The sequence below is a fragment of the Halichoeres trimaculatus genome, unplaced genomic scaffold (assembly GCF_033239565.1).
Source record: "Halichoeres trimaculatus isolate MK-OKI-2021-1 unplaced genomic scaffold, fHalTri1.1 fHalTri1_scaffold_14, whole genome shotgun sequence".
Lineage (NCBI taxonomy): Eukaryota > Metazoa > Chordata > Actinopteri > Labriformes > Labridae > Halichoeres > Halichoeres trimaculatus.
In genome coordinates, this window is record NW_027437192.1 from 20,406,333 (window position 1) to 20,428,282 (window position 21,950).

General features: G+C 38.4%; 2 protein-coding genes and 3 non-coding genes across 7 annotated transcripts; 2 read left to right on the plus strand and 3 right to left on the minus strand.

Moving 5' to 3' along the window:
* Positions 1-317: 317 nt before the first annotated feature.
* On the minus strand, positions 318-6,682 carry LOC141803479 (synaptonemal complex central element protein 1). Of its 2 annotated transcripts, XM_074687545.1 has the most exons (10): positions 6,572-6,682; positions 6,269-6,313; positions 6,111-6,173; positions 2,194-2,268; positions 1,985-2,032; positions 1,759-1,813; positions 1,001-1,084; positions 860-923; positions 692-758; positions 318-560 (listed from the first exon to the last, which is right to left on the minus strand). In XM_074687545.1, the coding sequence occupies exons 1-10, from the start codon at positions 6,585-6,587 to the stop codon at positions 457-459; spliced, it is 621 nt and encodes a 206-aa protein (XP_074543646.1). In that variant the 5' UTR covers positions 6,588-6,682; the 3' UTR covers positions 318-456. The 2 variants fall into 2 exon arrangements, with proteins under 2 accessions (XP_074543646.1, XP_074543647.1); XM_074687546.1 differs by lacking the exons at positions 6,111-6,173; positions 6,269-6,313.
* Positions 3,055-3,185, plus strand: LOC141803608 (U8 small nucleolar RNA). The gene has a single exon (XR_012599596.1). It is a non-coding gene; the product is annotated as a U8 small nucleolar RNA (small nucleolar RNA).
* On the plus strand, positions 4,382-4,513 carry LOC141803609 (U8 small nucleolar RNA). The gene has a single exon (XR_012599597.1). It is a non-coding gene; the product is annotated as a U8 small nucleolar RNA (small nucleolar RNA).
* On the minus strand, positions 4,957-5,088 carry LOC141803602 (U8 small nucleolar RNA). The gene has a single exon (XR_012599590.1). It is a non-coding gene; the product is annotated as a U8 small nucleolar RNA (small nucleolar RNA).
* A 466-nt stretch (positions 6,683-7,148) lies between the features above and the next one.
* On the minus strand, positions 7,149-21,720 carry grinaa (glutamate receptor, ionotropic, N-methyl D-aspartate-associated protein 1a (glutamate binding)). 2 transcript variants are annotated; one of them, XM_074686711.1, is made up of 7 exons: positions 21,565-21,720; positions 11,651-11,978; positions 10,989-11,104; positions 10,681-10,881; positions 10,304-10,432; positions 9,879-10,022; positions 7,149-8,981 (listed from the first exon to the last, which is right to left on the minus strand). In XM_074686711.1, the coding sequence occupies exons 2-7, from the start codon at positions 11,940-11,942 to the stop codon at positions 8,832-8,834; spliced, it is 1,032 nt and encodes a 343-aa protein (XP_074542812.1). In that variant the 5' UTR covers positions 11,943-11,978; positions 21,565-21,720; the 3' UTR covers positions 7,149-8,831. The 2 variants fall into 2 exon arrangements, with proteins under 2 accessions (XP_074542812.1, XP_074542811.1); XM_074686710.1 differs by having other exon boundaries at positions 10,989-11,107.
* Positions 21,721-21,950: the final 230 nt, after the last annotated feature.

Here is a 21,950-nt window from a genome sequence, read left to right on the forward strand (position 1 = left end):
AAAATATTTGACTACACAGTCACATTTCTTTCAGAACTTAATGTAAAACAAAGTGATAAATATTTGCAAATGAACATACAATATACAGAACAGCACTGTGAACACTGTTATACCTGACACTACCACTAAAACATACTTATCTAATCAACTCCACTCACCAGTAAATACATTTTTCATGGACACATCTTTTAACGTGCCTAAAATTGTGTATGCATAAACTGTAAAGAAAGAAAGACATTTATACTACAGATAGATCAGAAAACCCTTTAGAGTCAACAGTATTTAAAACTTTGTTCACATTTCGTTACATTGTCAGGATAAAAAGGTTGGAGTTTCAATTAACTAAACAGGAATCAGCATTGACTGGTGAAGTCCTAACAAGTATTTGGGAGATTAACTTCAAAGGTTTAATCTACAGGATATTCCACTCTGGATATTTGAAACCACACAAGCATTTTACTCCACGTTCGTCAATGCAGGTGTAGTCCCTTGCTGCTTCTGTTTCTTCACTTCCTCTATCTCCTTGTGAAGGCTGTTCAGATAAGCACACTTCTTTTCAGCTTCAAGAGTCACCAAACAGAAACAGATGAGAAAAACCAAATGTAGATGAAATGAAAGGTTAACGTAATCATCATGTTTGTTCTTGTACAGAAATAATTACCTGTATGAAAGAGCATGAGTACGTTCCTACCTGCTAATAACAGCTGACTATTAGTATTCTCAGCACTTCTTATTTCATCTGGGAGCCTGTCTGGAGCCTGGGTAGAAATTAGAAAATTTATCAACAATTCCAGAAATTCTGTTTTAATTTTGGAGAATGGTGTCAGTTTTTTTTTTTACAATGAAAAGGAAAACTTACAAAGACAGAGTGCAGATTCTTGTGCTGCTCCATTAGAAGATGAAGTTGGTTCTCAAACTTCATGCTGCAAAATTGAGGCTGGCTTTAGAAAATCTATCTAAAAGTTTGAATTTAAGACATAATTTCACTTTGAATAGGTACCGCTGCTTCCGCTGTTTGAGCCTGATTTCTTGGGTTTCACATTTGTATTGCTCCAACAGTTCTTTACTGTTATATTCTGACTGCCTGCAACACAAACATGGACATTTTAAAAACAGTCATTTACAAAACACCATGATCACATTTCTTATGTGCCTTACGTCTTATGAGGTGAACACCAGTTACAAGGTTTTAAGTTGTTGTTCATTAACTGGGATCATTACTTTACAACTCTGATGTATATTTGGTGATAACACCATAGTGTATGGGCTTTGAAAAACAACTGGTGTGTTCATAATAATGGACAACATTTAGAATTAACAAGTTTAAATGGGTACAAAGTTAGAAGATCAAAAAAACATGGAAGCTTAATTTATACAACAACAACTCAAGAGTTTAAGCAAAAGATTTCTCGGATGTGATGAGGCATTCAAAAAGCTGCACACTTATTTCATGTATCTGAAGTCTACCAATGACAAAGATGTAACCCTCACACGCTCTAACCTGACTTAGAGTCAGGTAGGATCACAACGTGGTCGTAGTTTACCAATTGTACCTTTGAGTGTGTGAATAAACGTTCAGTCAATGTTAGAATAAGAGATTATGCTGCCCTCTAGTGGTACATGTCACAAACATCCTACATCCTCCTAATTCAATTTTCATTGTATAGTGAAAAAAAACAGTTAATCCAAAAGTTAATCCAACACAAAAGCACACTCCTCCTTAAGACATTCAGACTTTATCCAGTTAGTTGGAGTCACCTGGCAAAGTCCTGCTTGGACTGGTCACACTGGAGCTGCAGCTTCCTGCTCAACTCTGCAAAGAACCATCATTAATTATGAGCCTGTAATCATCAAAGGCTTTCTTTTACAAAATACAAATACTTAAAGACGATCAAACCGTGAACTGATGGTGTGGCATTAGATCTCTTAACTTAAATGGAAAATTCATTTTCACAACAGTAATTGATTGTAGGATCACGTTTACCTTCTTTTTCCTTCCTGATTCCTTCCAACTTGTAAGCTTCAGTTTGCACTGAAAAAGAATTTGTGAAAATATATTTTACACAAAAAGGAACAATGCTAGTAATGAATTCAATTCTCACCAAATATTATGAGTAAGCTACAGAAAGAGGGCAATGTAAGCACCACAATTGTATGTGTCTGAAAGAATTACTGGAAACGATCTTTTCTTACATGTAGCCAGCTCCTTCTGCAGAGAGTCACTGAGTGATTGCATCTCCTTAATTTCTTCTTCAAGGAATCTTTTACCTTAGATAAAACAGAATAACGGTGACTTCATATGCTGTATAGTATATTTATTTTTAACTAATAAAATGTACTAGTAATTAGTACTAATTTGTGTCTGTTGTTCTATATCTTAAGTAGTTGAAATAACCATATGGAGTATGTGTTGTGTCTTCAATAGCTACATGTGCGCCAGTGAAAAGGCTGGATGCTGAAGCCGTATGGGAATGACCAAGTAGTTCCAAAAATTATAACATAAATAAATATGAGTTTAATACATGCGCCATAAAAGTCCCAGTTGAAGACCTATTCAAGAAATCATGACAAGAATAACCTCAATGTTGAGTCTCAAATTGCATACTTCAGTAAGTGCACTCAAATGAAGTAAACGGTGAACACTTGGAACCGTGCACAAAATCTTAAGGTAAAGTTGTCCCAAATCAAACACTGTGGCTTTGCACTTACCGGAAATTACAAACGTACTTCACAACCATTCACAGGTGTTCTTCGGCTAGTCATTGATTACAACCACCAACAACTGTTTGATCCCCTTCCAAGACAGAGCCAAAATGGCGACCGTTGAGTATGAGAAGTGTTCAATGTTCCATCCTCAACTTTTTGACCGCTATGAGTGTGCCAGCTGAGAAATCAAAGCACATTTTCCATACTGAGGATGGACCCAAAATTATAAGTGTAAGTGCAGAAGTCTGCAGTTTGGGATACAGCCTCAGTTTAGGGTGGTAGCTTGAAACCATGAGTGAGGTAGATACATCTGTTGCTCAAAGAGGTTGCTCTTCCTCTGTGCAGGTATCTTCAGTGAGGTATATCCTTACCTGTTACTCCATACGTGGAGTATCAGAAATGATGAATGGGGAACTATGAGATATGATTAATATCTCCACCTCAATAGGAACAGCAACACCTTGTGAGGCCATTCTGATTTTAATGTGATTAAATATAAATTATGGTAACAGTAGGGCTGGTAATTGCTAAAAACCTCGCAATTCAATTTGATTTTGATTTTTAGGTTGTGCTTGTATTCGATATTGATTGAAATGCCTAGATTTTCTATTTTTATGCCCTAGTGAATGTATGCGGTATGTCACCTCACATTTTGGAGCAATAAAACAACCCAAATGTCAGACATTAAAGCTGTAGGAGCTGGCTTTATGCTGCTGCCGCTGCTTTGGCTGGCATTTTGTTGTTGTTTGGTCTTGTGTGGCTCTTGTCCATACAACGCAAATAACATGTGATTCAGAGGATTTGCTGAATCAATATTGAATTGGGCGAGAAAATACTTCAATGCATTGATTCGTCAATATTTTTACCCACCCCTAAACAATACAATTCAGAGACATGACCAAAGCACACCGTTAGTATTTCATGGAGAGCTCTGGTGATGTCAGAATTGCCTTACCCTGATGTCAGTTTTTGTCTAAGTGCATTGGCACAGGACAAGCACAGCCTGTTAATACCTCTGCATTACTCATGTTTCTGACTGAAAACGCCACCATGCTTTAGAGGCAGCACAGAGAAAGAGAGACTCCACATCATATTTTAGGCTCAATGTTTGCAGACCTTTTGGGTTATGGAGCTGTCTAAATATTTGGCAGTAGTTTGTTTTGTTTTTATCATGATATTTGTAGAGTAATGTTCTGTGAGTGGCATTAAACCAGTGACGTGCATTCTTTACAAAGTTTTTCACGCTCATAGATCAGACTGACATAGAGTTAAATGGCCATCCCCCATCCGTCTAAAGCCTATCAAAAGTGCTGTTAAAATATCCAACACTGTCTGAATCATTTTTGACCAGAAAACGATCAGAAAAAAGCTTATGACCCCTCTTCAAAAATATCACTGTGAAATTGCCAGTTTAAGACTGACTGGAAAGTATTTTTAACTTGTAAACAGTCATTTGTCTGTAATCCTAGGTCTGTGTCTGTGCAATGTGATTCATGTCTCCATAGTGTAATCTTTATCTGTGTCACTAATCTACAACTTGAACATCAAATGCTTTAGGTCATCGTAGCAGTAGATGAAATGCATTTGCATGCTCATTTTATGATGATAGCTTCAAACCACGAGTGAGGTAGATACATCTGTTGCTCAAAGAGGTTGCTCTTCCTCTGTGCAGGTATCTTCAGTGAGGTACATCCTTACCTGTTACTCCATATGTGGAGTATCAGAAGATGATGAATGGGGCAATATGAGATATGATTAATATCTCCACCTCATGAGGGACAACAACCCCTTTTGAGGCCATTCTGATTTTATTGTGGATAAATGTAAACTATGCATTTCATTACCATAATTCATACATGGAGTATCAGAAACTGATGGAGATATTCAAGCATAATAACATTTTTTGTACTCAATTCTTTTTATACATACTGTCAGAAAAGAGGAACATTATTTTGATTTTTCTGGATGTATTTGTATATAGAGAAAATTGAAAGTAAAACCCCATTCATATTTATATGAGATATAGTTAATTTATACACCTTAAAAGGAACAGCAACATCATGTGTGGCATTCTAAGCTCAACATGTGAAAATAATAACAGTGATTGATTCATGTAGAGCTGTAGATTAACGGCACGGATAAAACTGATATTTTTGTGACATGAATCACTTCACAGTCACAGGTACATGAGCAACACCATGTAGAGTTATTACACTTATTTCAACTTATAATTAATTTCACCACAGTCAAATCAGAATGGCCTCACAAGGTGTTGCTGTTCCTTGAGAGGTGGAGATATTAATCATATCTCATAATTCCCCATTCATCATCTTCTGATACTCCACGTGTGGAGTAACAGGTAAGGATGTACCTCACTGAAGATGTCGACCCGGAAGAAGAGCAACAGTCATGAGCAGCAGATGTGTTTGCCTGACTCGTGGTTTAAAGTTACCTTCCTAGACTGAGTTTATTCTTGTTGTGACTTATTGGCTATCGTTCATCTCGGACCTCTACGTCGTTAATATTTGACGGATTGATTCAATTACGTTATAATTTTTGGAACTACTTGTTCCTTCGCATGCGGCTTCGGCATCCAGCTTTCTCATTGGTGCACATTCAATAAATTAAACTTCGATCTGAGGCCTTTGTGTGAATGCATTATCACACGTCAGGAGCTACTTGGCTATTGATGACACGGCACACATGCTCCATGTTGTTATTTTAACTGCTTTTAACGTATTTAAAGAATAAAAACACTTTGCGACTAACCAACGGAAGCGGAAGTGGGACTTCACAAAGAAGAACAAAAATTGCCAAGATGTTTCGATACACTTCATACAAAGGCTTATTTGAAGATTGACTTTCACACACATGGGCAAATACAGTTACCAGTACGATAAATTTTTCACAAAGGCTGCCAAATAAGCCACTAACCGACGATATATACGAAAGAACCCCAACACTACACCGCGCACGCGTAAATGGAGGGCTGAAAAAAACGACAAGGGAACCACCACAGTGACTTCTCTTATCTCGTTACTCTTTGCCTCACTTGAAACATTAACGCTAGATTACAAGTTAGAAGGTAGCTCAAAAGAAAACTGTTCACTTTAAAAAAAAAAAAAAACCAGATGTCTGATTTATAGCATGTACATATGCACAAGACTATTTCAATTCAAAATAAGTTCGTGAAAGTTGGTGAAAAAATCCAACTGTAGAACCCTAATGTCAATCTATGTCAATCGTCGTAATAAAGAAACTTGTGGTATTCGCTCCAAGGATGTCGCCCATTGTACTGAACAACAACAGCAGGCAACTAACATAAATCCAGAGATATCTGACATTATACAACACATCATGTATAATCACCCTTTAATGGCACTGTAAATCAGTTTTACCATTACCTTCATGCATCTTCCTTAATTTGCCCATCAATTGATCGACATTGGGCTCCTGCGTTTCTCCTCCTGACAGCAGGATGAAAGGATTGAAACATTTATTAGCCTTTTCCGTGGAAAGATTAGCCAAGAACTTATAACTATGTGTATCTTGATTCGTTTACCTTCTATTACTGATGAAGCGTTAATCAAGTCATCAATATTGAATCCTACTTGCACATAAAAAGAAACATTAGAAAGGAATGATATTTCTGAATTAAACAAAGGCAAGATATCACCAAAAGAGACATAATGATTCCATCTAGAAAGTTCTTATCCACTGCTACTATTGTGTCGTTGACGCAGATGTTAGCAAACCGCTGAGAAGCTAATTAGCATTAACGTCCTTCAATGTTAACTTTTCTCAACTCGGTATGAATTGACCAACAAAGCAGCGAATAACACTACTTTAATTTACAGCGTCTTACCTGCAGAATCACCCATGTTAATCCTTTTGAGGTAGTCCTTTCTCTTACTGTTCAAATTTCTGTTTTATGTAACTTTTTGGTCTAAGTGGCCTAACTGACAACCTGCGCACGAGGACGATAACAGGGTGAATGGCGCCAATGCTGGTTAAAAGTGCAAGTCATAGAGAAATACATTCTTTTCAATTTTAGCAAAGAAATGTTTCAAAATCTGCCTCATTACATTTTTTTTTATTTTTAAGCAAAATAACCAACTTAGAGAACGTACCATTTGCTTTGCACATGTGTAGATATTTGGGGGATAATGTAAATTACTCAGTAGTTATCCCACTCCTAGTAATTTAGTTTGAAAAATGAGACTTATATCTGAAACTATGTTTAACTGGAAAAAAGTGCCAACAATTAATAGTTTTCAACTTGACAGATGAAATATTGTTAAGCAAATACCTATGACAATATTTAGAGGTCAAAAAACACATGGTTTGACAGTATTTGAGTGAAAGACTGAGACGGTGGCGTATAGTGGCTATTTTTGAAACAGAAATTTAAAAAAGAAAAAGAAAGGAAACTGGAGACATAATTCTACATTGTATCAGATTTAATGAAAAGCATACAGCAGTGTCAAGGAATGCAGTTCTACTTCAACTTAATGCAAATATACAGTGCAAACAGACCTACAAAGCCCCAAAGTTATTCTATCTATACACATCAAACCACTATGGAGTTCTATATACAAGTGCACATTAAGTTAAGTACAAACACAAGACTTAAAAAAAGTCTAACAGGGCTGCCAAACACTGTCTCTGTCCAAAACATGGTTACCTGTAAGTTTTGCATTATCAGAACATGCAAAAAAAACAAGAGGGCCATGCAAGAGTGGAAAAAAAATCAAAACAGAACTGACAGAAAAGGTTTATGGGTTATGCATCAATCAAGTTCAGCATTGAATGTTAAGGATTCCAGTGCATATTGGTTTCTAACATCAGTTAACAATGATGAGCCAGTGTAACCAGTCACAGTTTTAAAATAAAGAAATGGGTTTCAAGGCTAAAATCTGGATTTATTTCTTCAACTCAAGCTTATTTTAAACTTAAGAGCAGCCCTGTTGCCTACATCATCTGCAATAAATAGATAAGTTATGAGTACAATTTCCTTCAAGTCTGTTGCGCCATCACTTCTGAAACTCAGATTAGCCTGCATTAAAAGTGGTCAGAAATTCCAATACGTCCATCAATATTTTACATTGGTGGTAAAAAGGAAAAAAGGACAGTAAGTTGTTACTTCACATTGAATACCAGATGAGTTTAAATTAAAAGGGACAAAAAGGGAAGAAAGTAAGTCATGGAAACAATTTCAAAATAAAACTTTCCTTCCTTTTTAAACAATATTCTTTAAGAATATACATAGCTTTATGTGTTTCATATACATCCAACATCAAAGCTCATTCTTTTGCCATTAAAATGTTAAACTCACTGTACTGGGTGAGCCATGATCTGAGATCAGAGCACATTTTCCCCCAAGAAGCAACACTACCATTGAATCACTCCAGCATGCCTTTCAGGGGCAGGGGTATTGGCATCATATACAGTAATACACTGAACTATTTACAGCTGTGACAAGCAAGCTAAAGTTACTCCTCTGGTAGGTGTAAAGAACTTAAACACATCTTTAGTTGTGTTTCCAGTGTTGCCATGCAGTTACTTTACACCAGCAGGCTGAAAGAGAGGGTTAAGTTTGAGAAAAAGACAGATTTAAGGTGGTGTTTATTTCTAGCACTAACTTCTTCTCTTTAGGCAAAGCTGGTTTGCATCAATACCAAGCTCTATTGATACCTTTCCTGATCTTTTTCTGTTTCATCTCTGCAGCAAGACAAGGCAGAGTGCCAACAACCCACAGAATAACATGATTTACACTGCATGTGCTGAGCCATACTGGAAGTCAGAGGATAGGTAATGTCGTCGTAAGGTAGCCTTCTGTGTTAGTAGAAGCAGAGGACAGTTACAGCAAGCAGAGTGGTATAAATTGAGGGAAACACACATTTCATACTTTGTCATTTACAACAAAGATTTAAGTTAAACATATAGTGACCCTCTCAGCTGCACTTGATGTTCTCTTTCACAGCACTACTACCTGATTAAAAAATAACTCAAATCATGTGAAAAGGAAAGAAAAACTCAAAGGAGAAAAAATGTGGCTGTTAGTGGGTTTTAATGACACAGGGAGGTTATTTCCGTCTCCCTCCTGTTCAGTCGAAGGTGCAGCTTCATTCACGGGAGCGCCCCACAATAGCCAGGATGTAGAGGAAAATGTTGATGATGTCAGTGTAGAGGTTGAGGGCAGCAAAAATGTATTCCTCTGGACTCAAAGCCAACTTCTTGTTGCCCAAGAGGAGTTGGGTATCTACAGCCAAGAACTGGGGGAAGAAAAATAAAGATTGATCAGTTACTTGAAGAAGTCTCTTTACCACTGACCTGAGATGAATGATGTTTGTTTTTCCAGCACTGGTTTTAGGTGAGATGATTATTTAACCAAATTTATCCAAATACTGTCTTTACCTTTGGTCAAAATAAACAGCAACTAAACATGTCAAATACCTTAAAGAACCAAAACAAATGACGAATGTTACTTCAGCACATGAATGTTATACCCAATTCTGCTTTGAACTTGCATGGATAGCTTTATTGATATTGTTGACTACATTATCCTCTCATGAGTTTTTCTCTTCACACTTAGTGCACCACTTTGTCAAACATCCACTTTGTTATTGATTTTTAGTGCATATAGCCTTCAGCATTAGTAAAGACAAACAAAAGCTGTTTTGCTGTTTGCTCATGGCACACGTTACACGACTTCTCTAGCAAATCTGACTCTAAATTTCTCTTCATGGAGTTTCCTCCTCTTCTTTCGGTCTAAAACCTCTTTACGATACATTATTTATCAAGCTTTGACAGCTGTTTTGTTGAGTCTAGCTTTCATTATACATGGTCATATATTTTGATCTTAATAAAAAAGTCAGAGCCCCACTTTTCTCTTGCTCAGCAAGAATCATTTACCAACTTGGTTTGTATGATATTCAAACTTTCTGAAGATGAAAGTAGATAAAAATACTTATTATGCAGATTATGTGCCAGCGATGTAGGGATCTGGTTACTGCATTCAGATGACTTAATACTCTCAACCCATTTATATCCATTAACACAATTAGAGAATTTCCTCAGATGAGAATATTAATGGAAGTTAATGTCTTCATATCGGTACAATGGCTGAAAGAGATGAGAAATAAAACATTTGGAGCAGCTAAGAAACTTACACAGGTGAAGAGCAGGGCCCCCAGAGAGGCATAGACAATATGCAGGATCCTGTGGCGGATGAAGATGCAGAGGATGGAGAAGAGCAACAGGACGATGAGGCACACAAAGAGCACGCCCCGGCAGGAAGTAAAGTCATACTTGCTCTTTGGTGGTTAAAAGAAAAACAGAAAATGTGTTAGAACTTACAAGCTATGGTAACGTCAGACCTATCACTTTCAGGACCATCACGTCTTTGAAACAATGTTTGTTTTAATACTGTTGCTGTGAAGAGTGTGCCAACAGTGGGGAGGAGTAAGAGACTTTCCAAACAATCACAGGGTATTTTCACTTATACTTCTCAAATTCAAATAACAAAGAAGGGCAATGTTTGTTTTTGTGTACAGGAAATCTTTGTTTATTCAAGCAGCTGTTTGTGAGCACTTACCTGTAGTGAGAAGAGGACAACAGTGAAGCACACCACAGCAGTGATGCCCACAGCCATGATGACAGTCTCCGTGTCATAAAAGCTTGCAATCATGCCCACCATGTAGGAGAGGCTCAGGGTCAAAATGGACTGCAAGACACAGACACACACGTTAACATCAGCAGTGACATAACAGTGTCACATGTTGAAGATACAAGTGATGATTGTATAGCATCCTTTTGCTTCTTTGGATATAAGATACCCGGTGTATATAATCAAAGTATCCACCCAGCAGCATTTTCAGCTTCCCCTTTGAGGTTCTTTGGTATAACTTTGAATCTTTTCACCAAGAGGCAATATGGTAATTAAAACAGGCACACTTTTTGTGAACACCTTACCAGGGCAACAAGATTCCAGGGGTGCTTGCGGCGGAAGTCTCCACAGCAGCTGAGGACGATCAGAGCCACAAAGAAGACGGCGTAGGACACATAATATGTCCATGGATTACTACGCACAAAGAACTTGGCATCATCCACAAAGGTGAAGACGGCAACAAAGGAGAAAGTGACCAGAAGCTGCACTGTGAGGACCATGAAGACCTGTTGGGAAAGAAAAGGTACTGGTTAGTCAAGCTTAACTGTTTACATGTTTGTTTTTATATCTTTATCGAACACATCCAATCCATTCCAAACATTAGATAACCTACTTTTCTGATGAAGGCTTGTCGGATGGTCTTGTCCTCAAATCCAGAATTGGTGAACTCTTCATTGTCATAGTATGATGGAGGTCCATCACCATGGTAGCCAGGGCTACCTGCAGGTGCTGCTGTAAAACAATAACAAGAACAGAATTAGGATTTGAATACAATCAAAAACAACTAGTAAAAACAGTGTGGAACAAATGGATCTGCAGCTTTTACAGCACACTCTGTTCATCATTGCTTGTTTCTTGATAGGTCTTGTCTAAAGTGGGACTGACGTTGTGTTTTCTTGCTGGCATGGTGTGTGTTCAATTACTCTAGTATTCAAAGCATTTAGTATTTTAAACCTCATTGACTTTAAAGGTTTTTTGAGAAAGTAAAAAACGATCATGGCTTTACCTGACCTATTTGATTTTGTCAAAGTAACTTAAAATGCAGCATGAGCAGCACCTAATGACTTGATGAGCTGATATTAATACAGAGCTCTATGTCATGCTCACCATTTAGACATCAGACAGCAGAATAGAATAGAATGTACTTTATTAATGCCTGAAGGGAAATTCGGTAATAAAAGTAATAAAGGTGAAAAAGTAAAAGCATCTGGTGTCCTGAAAGGGATAGTCTCTGAATAAAAAATATTTTATGCAGGTTTAACCTCTAACACTCACCCATAGGGTCTCCAGCAAAGCCTGGCTGCTGGTAAGGCCCCTGAGGGTAGGGTCCCTGTGGGTAGGGCATCTGTGGGTAAGGCATCTGAGGGTACGGACCAGGGGCAAAACCAGGGCCGGCCTGAGGGAAGCCTGGCTGCCCATAACCAGCAGCTGGTGGGTAGGGTCCTCCTGGAGCTTGGCTATAGTTGGGAGGGGGCACACCAAAACCTGGCTGAGGGGGCCCGTACACATTGTTGTGAAGTGGGTTGGTCTCACCCATACCAGGGTATCCACTCTTGTCCTGGGACATGGTGTGGGTGAAGGCTTATTCAGCTGTTAGAAATATCTGTGAGAGGACGAGAAGAAGAATTAGGACGAATGTTTCAATAAGAAAAAACTGACGTCCACATGAAATATACATTACAGGTACTGGCATAAAAATTCAAAGCCTACATTTGCATTTTGATAATATGAACAGTTTGAACATCTCCATTACATCTCCAAAGCCCGGGAGAGAGCAGAGAAAAATGACGGTACATCTTCTGTGCCAAACTGGCAGAGATACAAGTGCAGCATTAACAAGATTAAAAAGTTGACAGGTAATCAAACAAATTCATCTGGAAGAGAGAGTTGAGCAGAGCAGCACATTTCCTTATCACACAAAACCTACATAAGAGTGATATTATCATCCCATGCTATTTAACCTTCATCTTGTCCTTATTTACCCCTTTAACTCCAAATCATCTGTTTTAATGGTCTTTGTCATTCTCAAAGGAGATGGACACTAATGGACACTACTAAGAAATTGTATTGATGAAAAGCAGGCTCTAGGGGTTTGTATAATTAGTCAAAACAGAATCCAAACACGATAGAAAAGCCGCTACAGATCCTTCCTCTACAAGACTGTTACAACACCAGGCTCAGAAGATCAGCAAGCAAAGCTTCAGAGAGAAAAAGGGCAAGCGATTTGTAAGGTGGCAGGAAATCAGTGTTCTGGTGCTGGCTAACAATGACTGTTACAACAGGGGGAGAACGCATTAATCTGTTCTCAATTTAAGGTCAGGTGTTGAAACACTGACTCAGTTTTGCATGAGACAAACTGAAAATGTTTTTATATCTTTTGTGACAAATTGCTGACACAAACTCTATCTGTTAAAGCTCACAGTAATTGATGTCATAAGAGTTCCTAATGAAGAGTACACAGCCCCTCTTTCTATTATTAACAAAAAGATTAGCTAATGCCACAGTCTGTTGGCCTGCACTCAACATCTGCCTAGCAACAAGTTATTACTGCATCTTCTATATCTGTGCTTCCTGCCCCACAAAGCTACACCCCTGTTAGATAACAAAGGATGTTTACAAGATCAAAAAGTAATGAAGTCTTGCAGCTGAAGCAAGGAGGATATGATAAAGGAGAAGAGATGTTGTGAGTCATTAATGAGTCGAGTTTCATCCCATGTGTCTATTTTTCGCTGAGATGTAGTGGGCAGCAGCATGAAAGGGGTAGCAGGTGCAAACATAGTCAGGTTTAGAAACAGAAAGTGAACCGTGAGAGGAGATGGGGACACAACTTTGAGTGTGTTACAGGCAGCCATAGAAAGAGATGTACTACACAAGGGGGCTTTAAAAACACTTGGGATACTGAAAAAGACATTCACAAGTAGAGATGGGACTGTATGCTTTTCTCCCGAGTCTTTTACGATTTTCGGGTGCAAATTTTGGTTGAAATTGCAATTCTTTGATATTTCAGATTTTTGCCATTTTAAGTTTGTTTTTTTAACACCAGACCATGTGAAAAAGTTGAATGGTGATAATGTCTTCAGACTATATCAGAAGACATATTTTCCCCAATACAATGCCCAATACCAAAATCCCTATACATCGATTTTTTTCTCCCACCACTATTCACATGACTGGCAACCTCCTAGCTTGACAGTGTGTAATTAGAGAGTGCAACAACAATTATCAAGCACCTTTAAAATGAAAATACTCAATAATTTTTTCTTTTTTGTTTGAAAGACATTTTACAATCAAAGGACAATTTCGGTTTATACAGCTTTTACATTGTTTATAGAATGAAGTAGAACAAAATACTCACCCAGAAGGCTTTCCTGATCCAAGCAGTGTTTCGGGAGATATTTAGATCCAAAATTGTGCGTCGGACGTCCGTATAATGGGATCCATCGGGGCATAGACAGCGCCGCTCCTAATCCTGCATTAATCGTCCAAAAACTTGTGTTTTTCACCAATATTCCATCATGGTCCGCTCCAGGTTAGTCCTCTACTGCAGTCTGTGTCACTCCAGACAGCGCTGTGTGGTTGTGATGCCCCTCAAAGAAAGGAGTCAGCTCTCCAGAGAGTACTGCGCATGCATTATGGTCCGCTCCAGGTTAGTCCTCTAGAGGACTAACCTGGGGCGGACCTTGATGGAATATTGGGGAAAAACACGAGTTTTTGGACAATTAATGCAGTTTTAGGAGCGGCGCTGTTTATGCCCCGATGGATCCCATTATATGGACGTCCGCTGCACGATTTTGGATCTAAATATCTCCCGAAGCACTGCTCGAATCAGGAAAGCCTTCTGGGTGAGTATTTTGTTCTACTTCATTCTATTAACAATGTAAAAGCTGTATAAACCGAACTTATCCTTTAATTAACCACAAACAAAGTGGCTGACTGTCATTCTGCTAACAAGGTATAGCTGTACTGATACTTTCTTACACTTCTACACAGACAGGTGGGGTTGACAACAGAGCGACTTAGAGTTTGAAAAGGATCATTCCAAAAGTGACTCGTCATTCTGAAACTTAAAACTAGGGGTTCAACCAGCAGCCAGTTTTAACCCGTCATCACAGGCAGCAGGTTTCTCTCCCTAAAACTGTGAAATGCTGAATACAGTCTGAGGCCAGAAGGAGAATCTGCGACAGGGATGGATGATGCCAGTGAAGTGTGTGGATGGTAAACATCGTCCTCTCCAGTGTGGACTGTTTCCATGGACACATCTGGAACATTGTAACATATGTATTATTAATGTACTTTCATCCTAAATGAGTGCTGACATACTGGTCTTTACCGCAGTGCTCCTCCTCTCTACAAGCAACCCACACAATCCCAGTCAAAGCAACATAAGAAATGAGAAATTTCTAAAGTGTACAAGATTGACAAGGTTGATCAGTGGTTTCAAATGTGTAGTCCAGCTTTCATTTTAACGCCTGCAGTGCCCTGAGGAGATCTTCTGCAAGGCAGGATGGGAGCCAAAATCAATTCCCCTGATTGCTGACTTCAAAAGAAAAGCTTGTGTGGACAGCAAAAAGGCTTCTTAGTCGTGCAAGGGCCTGCTCTATTTAAACTACTGCTTCTGTAAAGAGTTTGATGCACATACAGAAACACAAACAAGCACATGCTCAATCTGTTTGTTTCTTCATACACAAAAACAAATCAGATGTAAAGAACAAAATTCAATTTGGAGGCAGATTGAATAAATAAAAACTATGTTTGCTGTTTCTAGAAGTCTCCTTCTTCCCCTTCTGTCAAGGCCACGCTGAGCTAACAGCGAGTGTTACACAACACTGCTCTATTTTGCCCTGCCTGGGAAATACATCCAGATTCCAGTGTGTCCTCATGATCCCTGTCAGTCCATCACCAAGACAGTAGAGAGAGCAAGAGAAAAATCACATGTGTCATGTACAGACACAGCTTCATAATGATCATAACAGATTATAGCTTTTGTCTGAGCAGCCAAATCCTGTCTGGCTTGCTCGTCAATGATGGTTGTCCGAGGTGGGACACAAAGTGGGATTCAGTTGTGAGAAGCAATATTTCTGAATGACTTGAAAACCTTTTTCTTTAGGCTGCGCTGTTGCCCTTGTATCAAGTATTGCACTATGAGGAACACTCTCCGCCAGAAGTTTTGCTTGTTTCTGAAAGAAAAGACTGGACAATCCAGAGATAACTGAGTGACCAAAGACCCCTAAACTAATCAGTAACACTCACTGTTAAGGCATGTGATCTCCTTCCTGTCCAAGGTCCGTTTAAAGCATCTATGCTCGTGACTTAACGCTTTGAATCATCTCTTCTATCCATGCTAGGTCTTCAGTAAGGCTGAAATCACATGTAAAATAATCTCATGGATAAAAAAGTTCACTAGCTATTTTCTAGGTCTGCAACAAACAAATCTGCTACAGTTAATCACTTTCCATTAATGGGAATGCCTGTGACGTTTTTTAATCTGAAGGTGATTTCATCAAATTGTTTTGTCTGACCAAAGTCCAGATCTCAAAGTTCCCCATAAAGCAACCACCTGAGAATTACTGAGAAGGTTAAATGGTTCTTAAGGTATTAAAACCACTAAAATAGATTTTTTTTTTTTAACGTTGGTCATCATTATGCAAGAAAATAGGAGTATATGGTAAAAGACAATAATCAGGCTTGTGATTGACCCTTTAAGAGCTATTATTGTGTAAGTCTGCCACGGACTATCTTACATTTTTACATATTATAGTGCATTTTTTTGAGTATTTTTATTTGCTGTACAGTAATATAACCCTTATATTACATGTTTTAAAAGTATGTGTCTACTTATGTCTTAGCTACTACAATAAATTGCTTATAAGTGCAATAGACCTACAAAAAAAGGAAAACATTGTTTTTTTTTTTGTTTGTTTGTTTTTTTTTTTACATATATTTCAGAATACAGGAATTGCATGGCTGTATCCCTCAAATTTGCAAGTGTAAAAATCTTGCATCATATCTTTCAGAACCCCAGAAAATTCACTTGGAGTCTGTACATAACTTTCTTTTTGAGATAAAGTCCATCTTGTAACTAGGGATGCACGATATTGGATTTTTGCCGATATCCGATATATCGAAACCCCTTTAGGCCGATACCGATAATCATAAGTTTGTTTGTTTTTTTTCACTGTAAAGAAAGCTAAGTCTATCCTGTACTGGAATGTATATGTTACTCTTATTGTGACGGTCTTATTTGTTTAAGAAACACACATAAAACAAGACAAAAAACATTTGATTTTACCATAAATAAGAAATGTATTATTTTTTCAAACTCAAGACATTCAGTATTGAAATACAGAAAAATAATTTCTTTAGATCACATGAACTTTAAATGCACAATGCATTTTTAAACATAACCAAGTTGCATTTGATTATTTCAGAGCTGCTGTAACAACCTGGTGACAGACACAGAGCTCTGCAGTGCAAATAAATGAAGTGCTACATTTTATTGAAGGAGCTTATTTTTCAGATGGAAAATAATAATAATCCTAACTGAATAGCACCTTATCGGCTGTGCATATCAGCAGAAATTTTCATATCTGCCGATACCGATAAACGTGTTTTTAAGCTTTTATCAGCCGATACCGATATTGTACCGATAATATCGTGCTTCCCTACTTGTAACCTGTAAAAAAAACCCAAAATAAGTAACAGCAAAATAAACAATGAGACAACATTAACATAAAAAATATTTAAAACAGTGCGTTTAAAGGTAGAGTCTGCAGGATTTTCCTTAAAAATAAAATTTTAACTTTTACAGGAATAATCCTGCTTAATCATCACTTCGGGACCTCTATACATGTGTGTCAGTGTCTGTGTCTGCCTTGAACCTCAGCCTGTATGTCGATGACTTGGTTGTATCAGGATGTTTCTGGGCGTAAAGTAAGCATAGTTACATCAGCCAATCACAGCCTGTCCAGTGCACAAGTGACTTTGCATGTTGATTGGCGAGTAGAAGAAGCTATCCTGAGTGGCTACAATAGTTGACGTAGCACAGCACAAGAAAAACAACCAAAGTGAAACAAAACGCCACACCAATAAAGCTTTTTACTAAATGAGGGTGAAGCTTGGCTCGATTTTCTCTCACTGTTGGGCACTTGAAGAGCAGCATGGGACAAAGAGCGATACAAGTTGGCTCTGCTAACCAGGTACGTGTGAAACAGCAGTGATTAGCTAATGCTAGTATGCCAAGTCAGGTGCACGGCTCTCGAGTCTCTCCCATGCAGAAACAGGATGCCGCAGGTGGTTGCTAGGCCAGTAAATGTCTTCACGCAGTCACGGTCGGAGGCTGTGGGTATGTGAGCCAAGGAGGAGTCCAGTTTGAACTTGTGTTTAACTAACAAGTAATGAAAATTCCAGCAGACTCCAACTTTAAATTTCTAAGTGTGCCAGATATTTATGATTGATTTACGATGATTTTGTGTGTTAAACCATGCTCATCCATAAAAAAGTTCATTTACAAAAAAATATTTTTCTTTTCTGAGTTGAAACTTAAGAATAGAGGAACACAAACGACTTTAAACTACGCAACCTGATAACTTTTATTTAAACCTAGGAAGTGCTGCAAAGACCTGCGGCCTTGTTTATGGATTTTTGTAATGTGTGCTTCATTGCATATTTGTAATAATCCATCCTTGCAATGACAAAGCCCTCTGAGACATGGTGAATGAGTTAAATGTTGGTGTAACTCCCAGGATTTTATATACAAAAATGCTATGCTCGGCTCTTTAGGGTTTAACAAAAACAGAGGCAAAATATTGCAGAGAAAAAAGCTTGTTTGGAAAGCCTGTCATAACTAAAGAGTATCCTGAATTTTTCATAATAACCTCAAAGAATTTCAAAAAGTTTACCTAAAAGAGATATTAGTTCATATTTCTCAATAATGACAACAGGTTTGGTTTCGGGTCGTGGTGACTAGACGTGACTTTATTTTGGTGCTGAATTATCTGAACCTGTTTGTTTGTCCGTGAATGATGGATGACCTCTACAGTAACACAGCATGCGGCAGAGAGGCTGGAGAACTAATGGTAAACATGTGCGTGTAGTCATAGTCATAGTCATAAGAGCTCATTTAGGAGAGACAACCTTCTTCACAAACAAACCTGTCTTGAGGCACATGTGCACAGTGACCACAAAACAGGAAGAAGTTCTTGAAAAAAAAGGGCAGTGAAGAAACCACAGTAAAAACCACTTCAGAGAAGTGAAAGTGCAAACACTCAGAGCAGGTTTTGTATCTTTCCAAGTCAGTTGGAGGCCATGTTTGTGCAGCCTTTAAAGAACTACGTGGAGAATTCAAATCCTCTTATGGGAGATGCCCCGGACGCTGTGGATAAAAGCAGTGCCACTATCTCTGCGGGGCTGATAGCTATCGCTAGTGGAATTAGGTTAAAGGGCAGGATTCAGCGGGTTAGCCACAGAGCCATGCTAACACAATTAGGTTAGCACAATACCTCAACAAACCCATAAACAACATGGCTGGCCAACACCAGGAAACACTGTGACAAAAAGGGGGAGACACACAAAGAAGGGGTGCCTCTACTTAGATCAGCTTGTTAAAACATGTAGCGCAATGGCATGTCAAAGGTCTGGGGTTGGGATCTTTGCTGGAGAATGAAGTCTATAAAAGCTACTGTACCAACACTGACAACTCGGTGAAGAACCATCTTTGATAAAGTTGCTGTTTCATGATCACATGATGCATGATTAGAAAAATTTCACATGATTATTCACATTCTCAAAGCACTCCCTGCACAATGATAATATCATGAGTGCTATCATGATAATGTGACTTGAACCACCCAGTGGATAATTCCTACATTGTCACTGCCAGCCGATGCAGCAGTCTGGCAAGATACTGTCACTGTGGCGAGCCTCGTCAGCAGCAGTTCTGGCTCTGCCTCCGTCAAACCGGCAGACAACTCGCATTGCGTCAGACGGCTGCACTTTATGTGAGTTGTCATAGTGTTACAACACACTGCTGACTGTAAGTTCAAAGGTATAACATTAGACTGATTTCTTGTTTCAATATGTTTTCAATTAAAAAAAAAGAAACATTTTTAATGGTTGGTTGTATTTTGTAAGAACAGAAATTACTTGTAGAAAGAATCTGAGCATCTTGTAAGAAGACAACTTTCACAAAATCTTGATCAAAGCCTCACAATGCTGCCCTCTAATAGATCATTTATTGATAGCTTACAGTTGAGAGTAAAGTCCTTACAATGTGATAAGCAGTTGCCGATTTCAAGGCAGTGCTGGCAGGATAGCTCAGCTTTACTGCTCTTGTTTGTCCTATTTAAGCCCACTGATCCCTGAAAATCACAATTTGAACAAACTAATGTGTAAACAAAAAAAGCAACTCAGGAAGGGCTTTTTGCACAAGGAGGCTGTTCTTTTCCTGACTGTGTTTGAATTCAGCAATTAATTTAATTTCAACCCTTTCTGAAATGTAAGATTTTTGCTACTGGATTGCAAGTTAAGAAAAGTAGTTTTAGTAGCATAATGATGCAGATCTTGGAGACAAGCTGTGAGGAGAGAACAGAGCAGCTGTTCCTCTGCCCCGCTGAACGTCATGATTGGGTAAATTCCTCAATCTTTAAACAGATTCTAAATCAATATCTTCAATCAACAGCTCCATCAATGGATAAAAAAATATCTACAGGAAAGTTTTTAGATATGGTAACTGCAATGCTTGTTGATATAGATAGGTGGACGCAGAATTTCAGTAACATGGCAATGTAATGGTAGCTCATAGTTTAAATGTTTCATCCAACCATACTATTTCAAACGTCCTCTCTTTCTACCTTTTTTTTAATTTTTCACGAAAGTAATTAACTATTTTTTCCCTTTATCTAATGTTTCTGTATTGATTTTTTGCTAAATCTACTAAAATCTAAAACTAAGTGTTAACTGATTAAAATCGAATATATTCTTAGGTCATTAATCATGGCACAGTCAGAAGGAAAAATAGAAAAAAAAATGTTACCATATGTCTGAAAGGATTTAAGACTCAAAGACTCGACTTGAAGTCCCGAAATCAAAATTAGTTTCATGACACTAACATCATTGTGGGACTTTTTCCTTTAGGCCAACTTTTAAAATGAACAATTTTTAAAAAAATCATTTAAAAAAATGCCATTTTAAAACAGTTACCACCTACTGAGTTAATATACTGTACACACACACACACACACACACACACACACACACACACACATATACATATATATATATATATATATATATATATATATATATATATATATATATATATATATAATTTATATTATCAAATGCATTTTCTTTATATGGGAATAAATCAAATATTGAGAGGCTGAAAACACAGATAGTTGCATGATCTCATTCTTTTGTTTTAGTATAGCTTAAGATATGTGCCGTTACTAATATTTTCTGAGTGAAGTCGGGAGCATATTAATAACTTCTACCTCAAACCACTACACGTCACTTGTTTGATGTATCACTCATAACACACCGGATTCGAGGGAGGACTGCTCAATACTGTAACCTGGTTGAAAAGGTATGTAGGAAACATCTTTGACTGTTGAGCACTACTGGACACCAAAACATAAACATGGATGCTACACCAACAGTGAGCCTGGTTTTTCATGCTGCACCTGCAGCAGGCGCACCTCGTTGTAGGCCTCACTAACGCAGATAAATGCGACACTGCGACCATCTGTAACGTCCAACTAACACGTAACGGCTACAAGCTGCATGGCCGCCATTGCAGAATGAAGATACGGATAACGGTCAGTATAACCGTTTGGTTTTAAATATCCACCATGATAAAAGTGTTCGGTTAGTGTACATTCATCAAAACGACCTCACGTCGCGCCCCCACGTCGACGATGCTCGATCGAAGGCTGATTTTAAAGCCACGTTCACTCATCCACGAATAATTATAACTGCACAGTATAAGTCTTCTGTTAACGCGGTCTGCTTTGTTACAGCTTTACTATTTCTGCTGACGGTTGGTGACAGTCGGCGACAGGCAAGATGCTGACCACGGCTAGCCAAACCCAAAATGTGCTCGCTGGCCGCGCGTTCAGTCAAAGCGACCCGCTTCTGCTAATCCACGACACAAAGGAGACCTTAACATACTCATTTAGCGTGATCTGTCTTACCTTTAATATTTTATTTGAATGTAGCCTCCAACATACGCGCTCCCTCCTCCTCCTCCGGCTCTGGACTCAGACTAAACAACTGGGTCGAGAGCAGCTGACGACACCACACGACGTCGTCACGTGCTGTGTGGGAATCACCGGTAGTTACACGAAACAAGCCCCTGCCATCATGACGCAGTGTTTTCCATGGCGTCGTCGGTGGTCTTTAGAGAAAAACTGATCATGACCACTTTCATTAGCACGTGGAGAAATTTCTAGAACTCTGCTCAATGCATAACCCAGACTACTGCTCTGTGGCACAATTCACATAAAGCTAACTTATGTAACATTAAACCTCTTATCCAATCCATTCCAGAAGGATAGTTCAGGCTTTTTATTCCTCACCA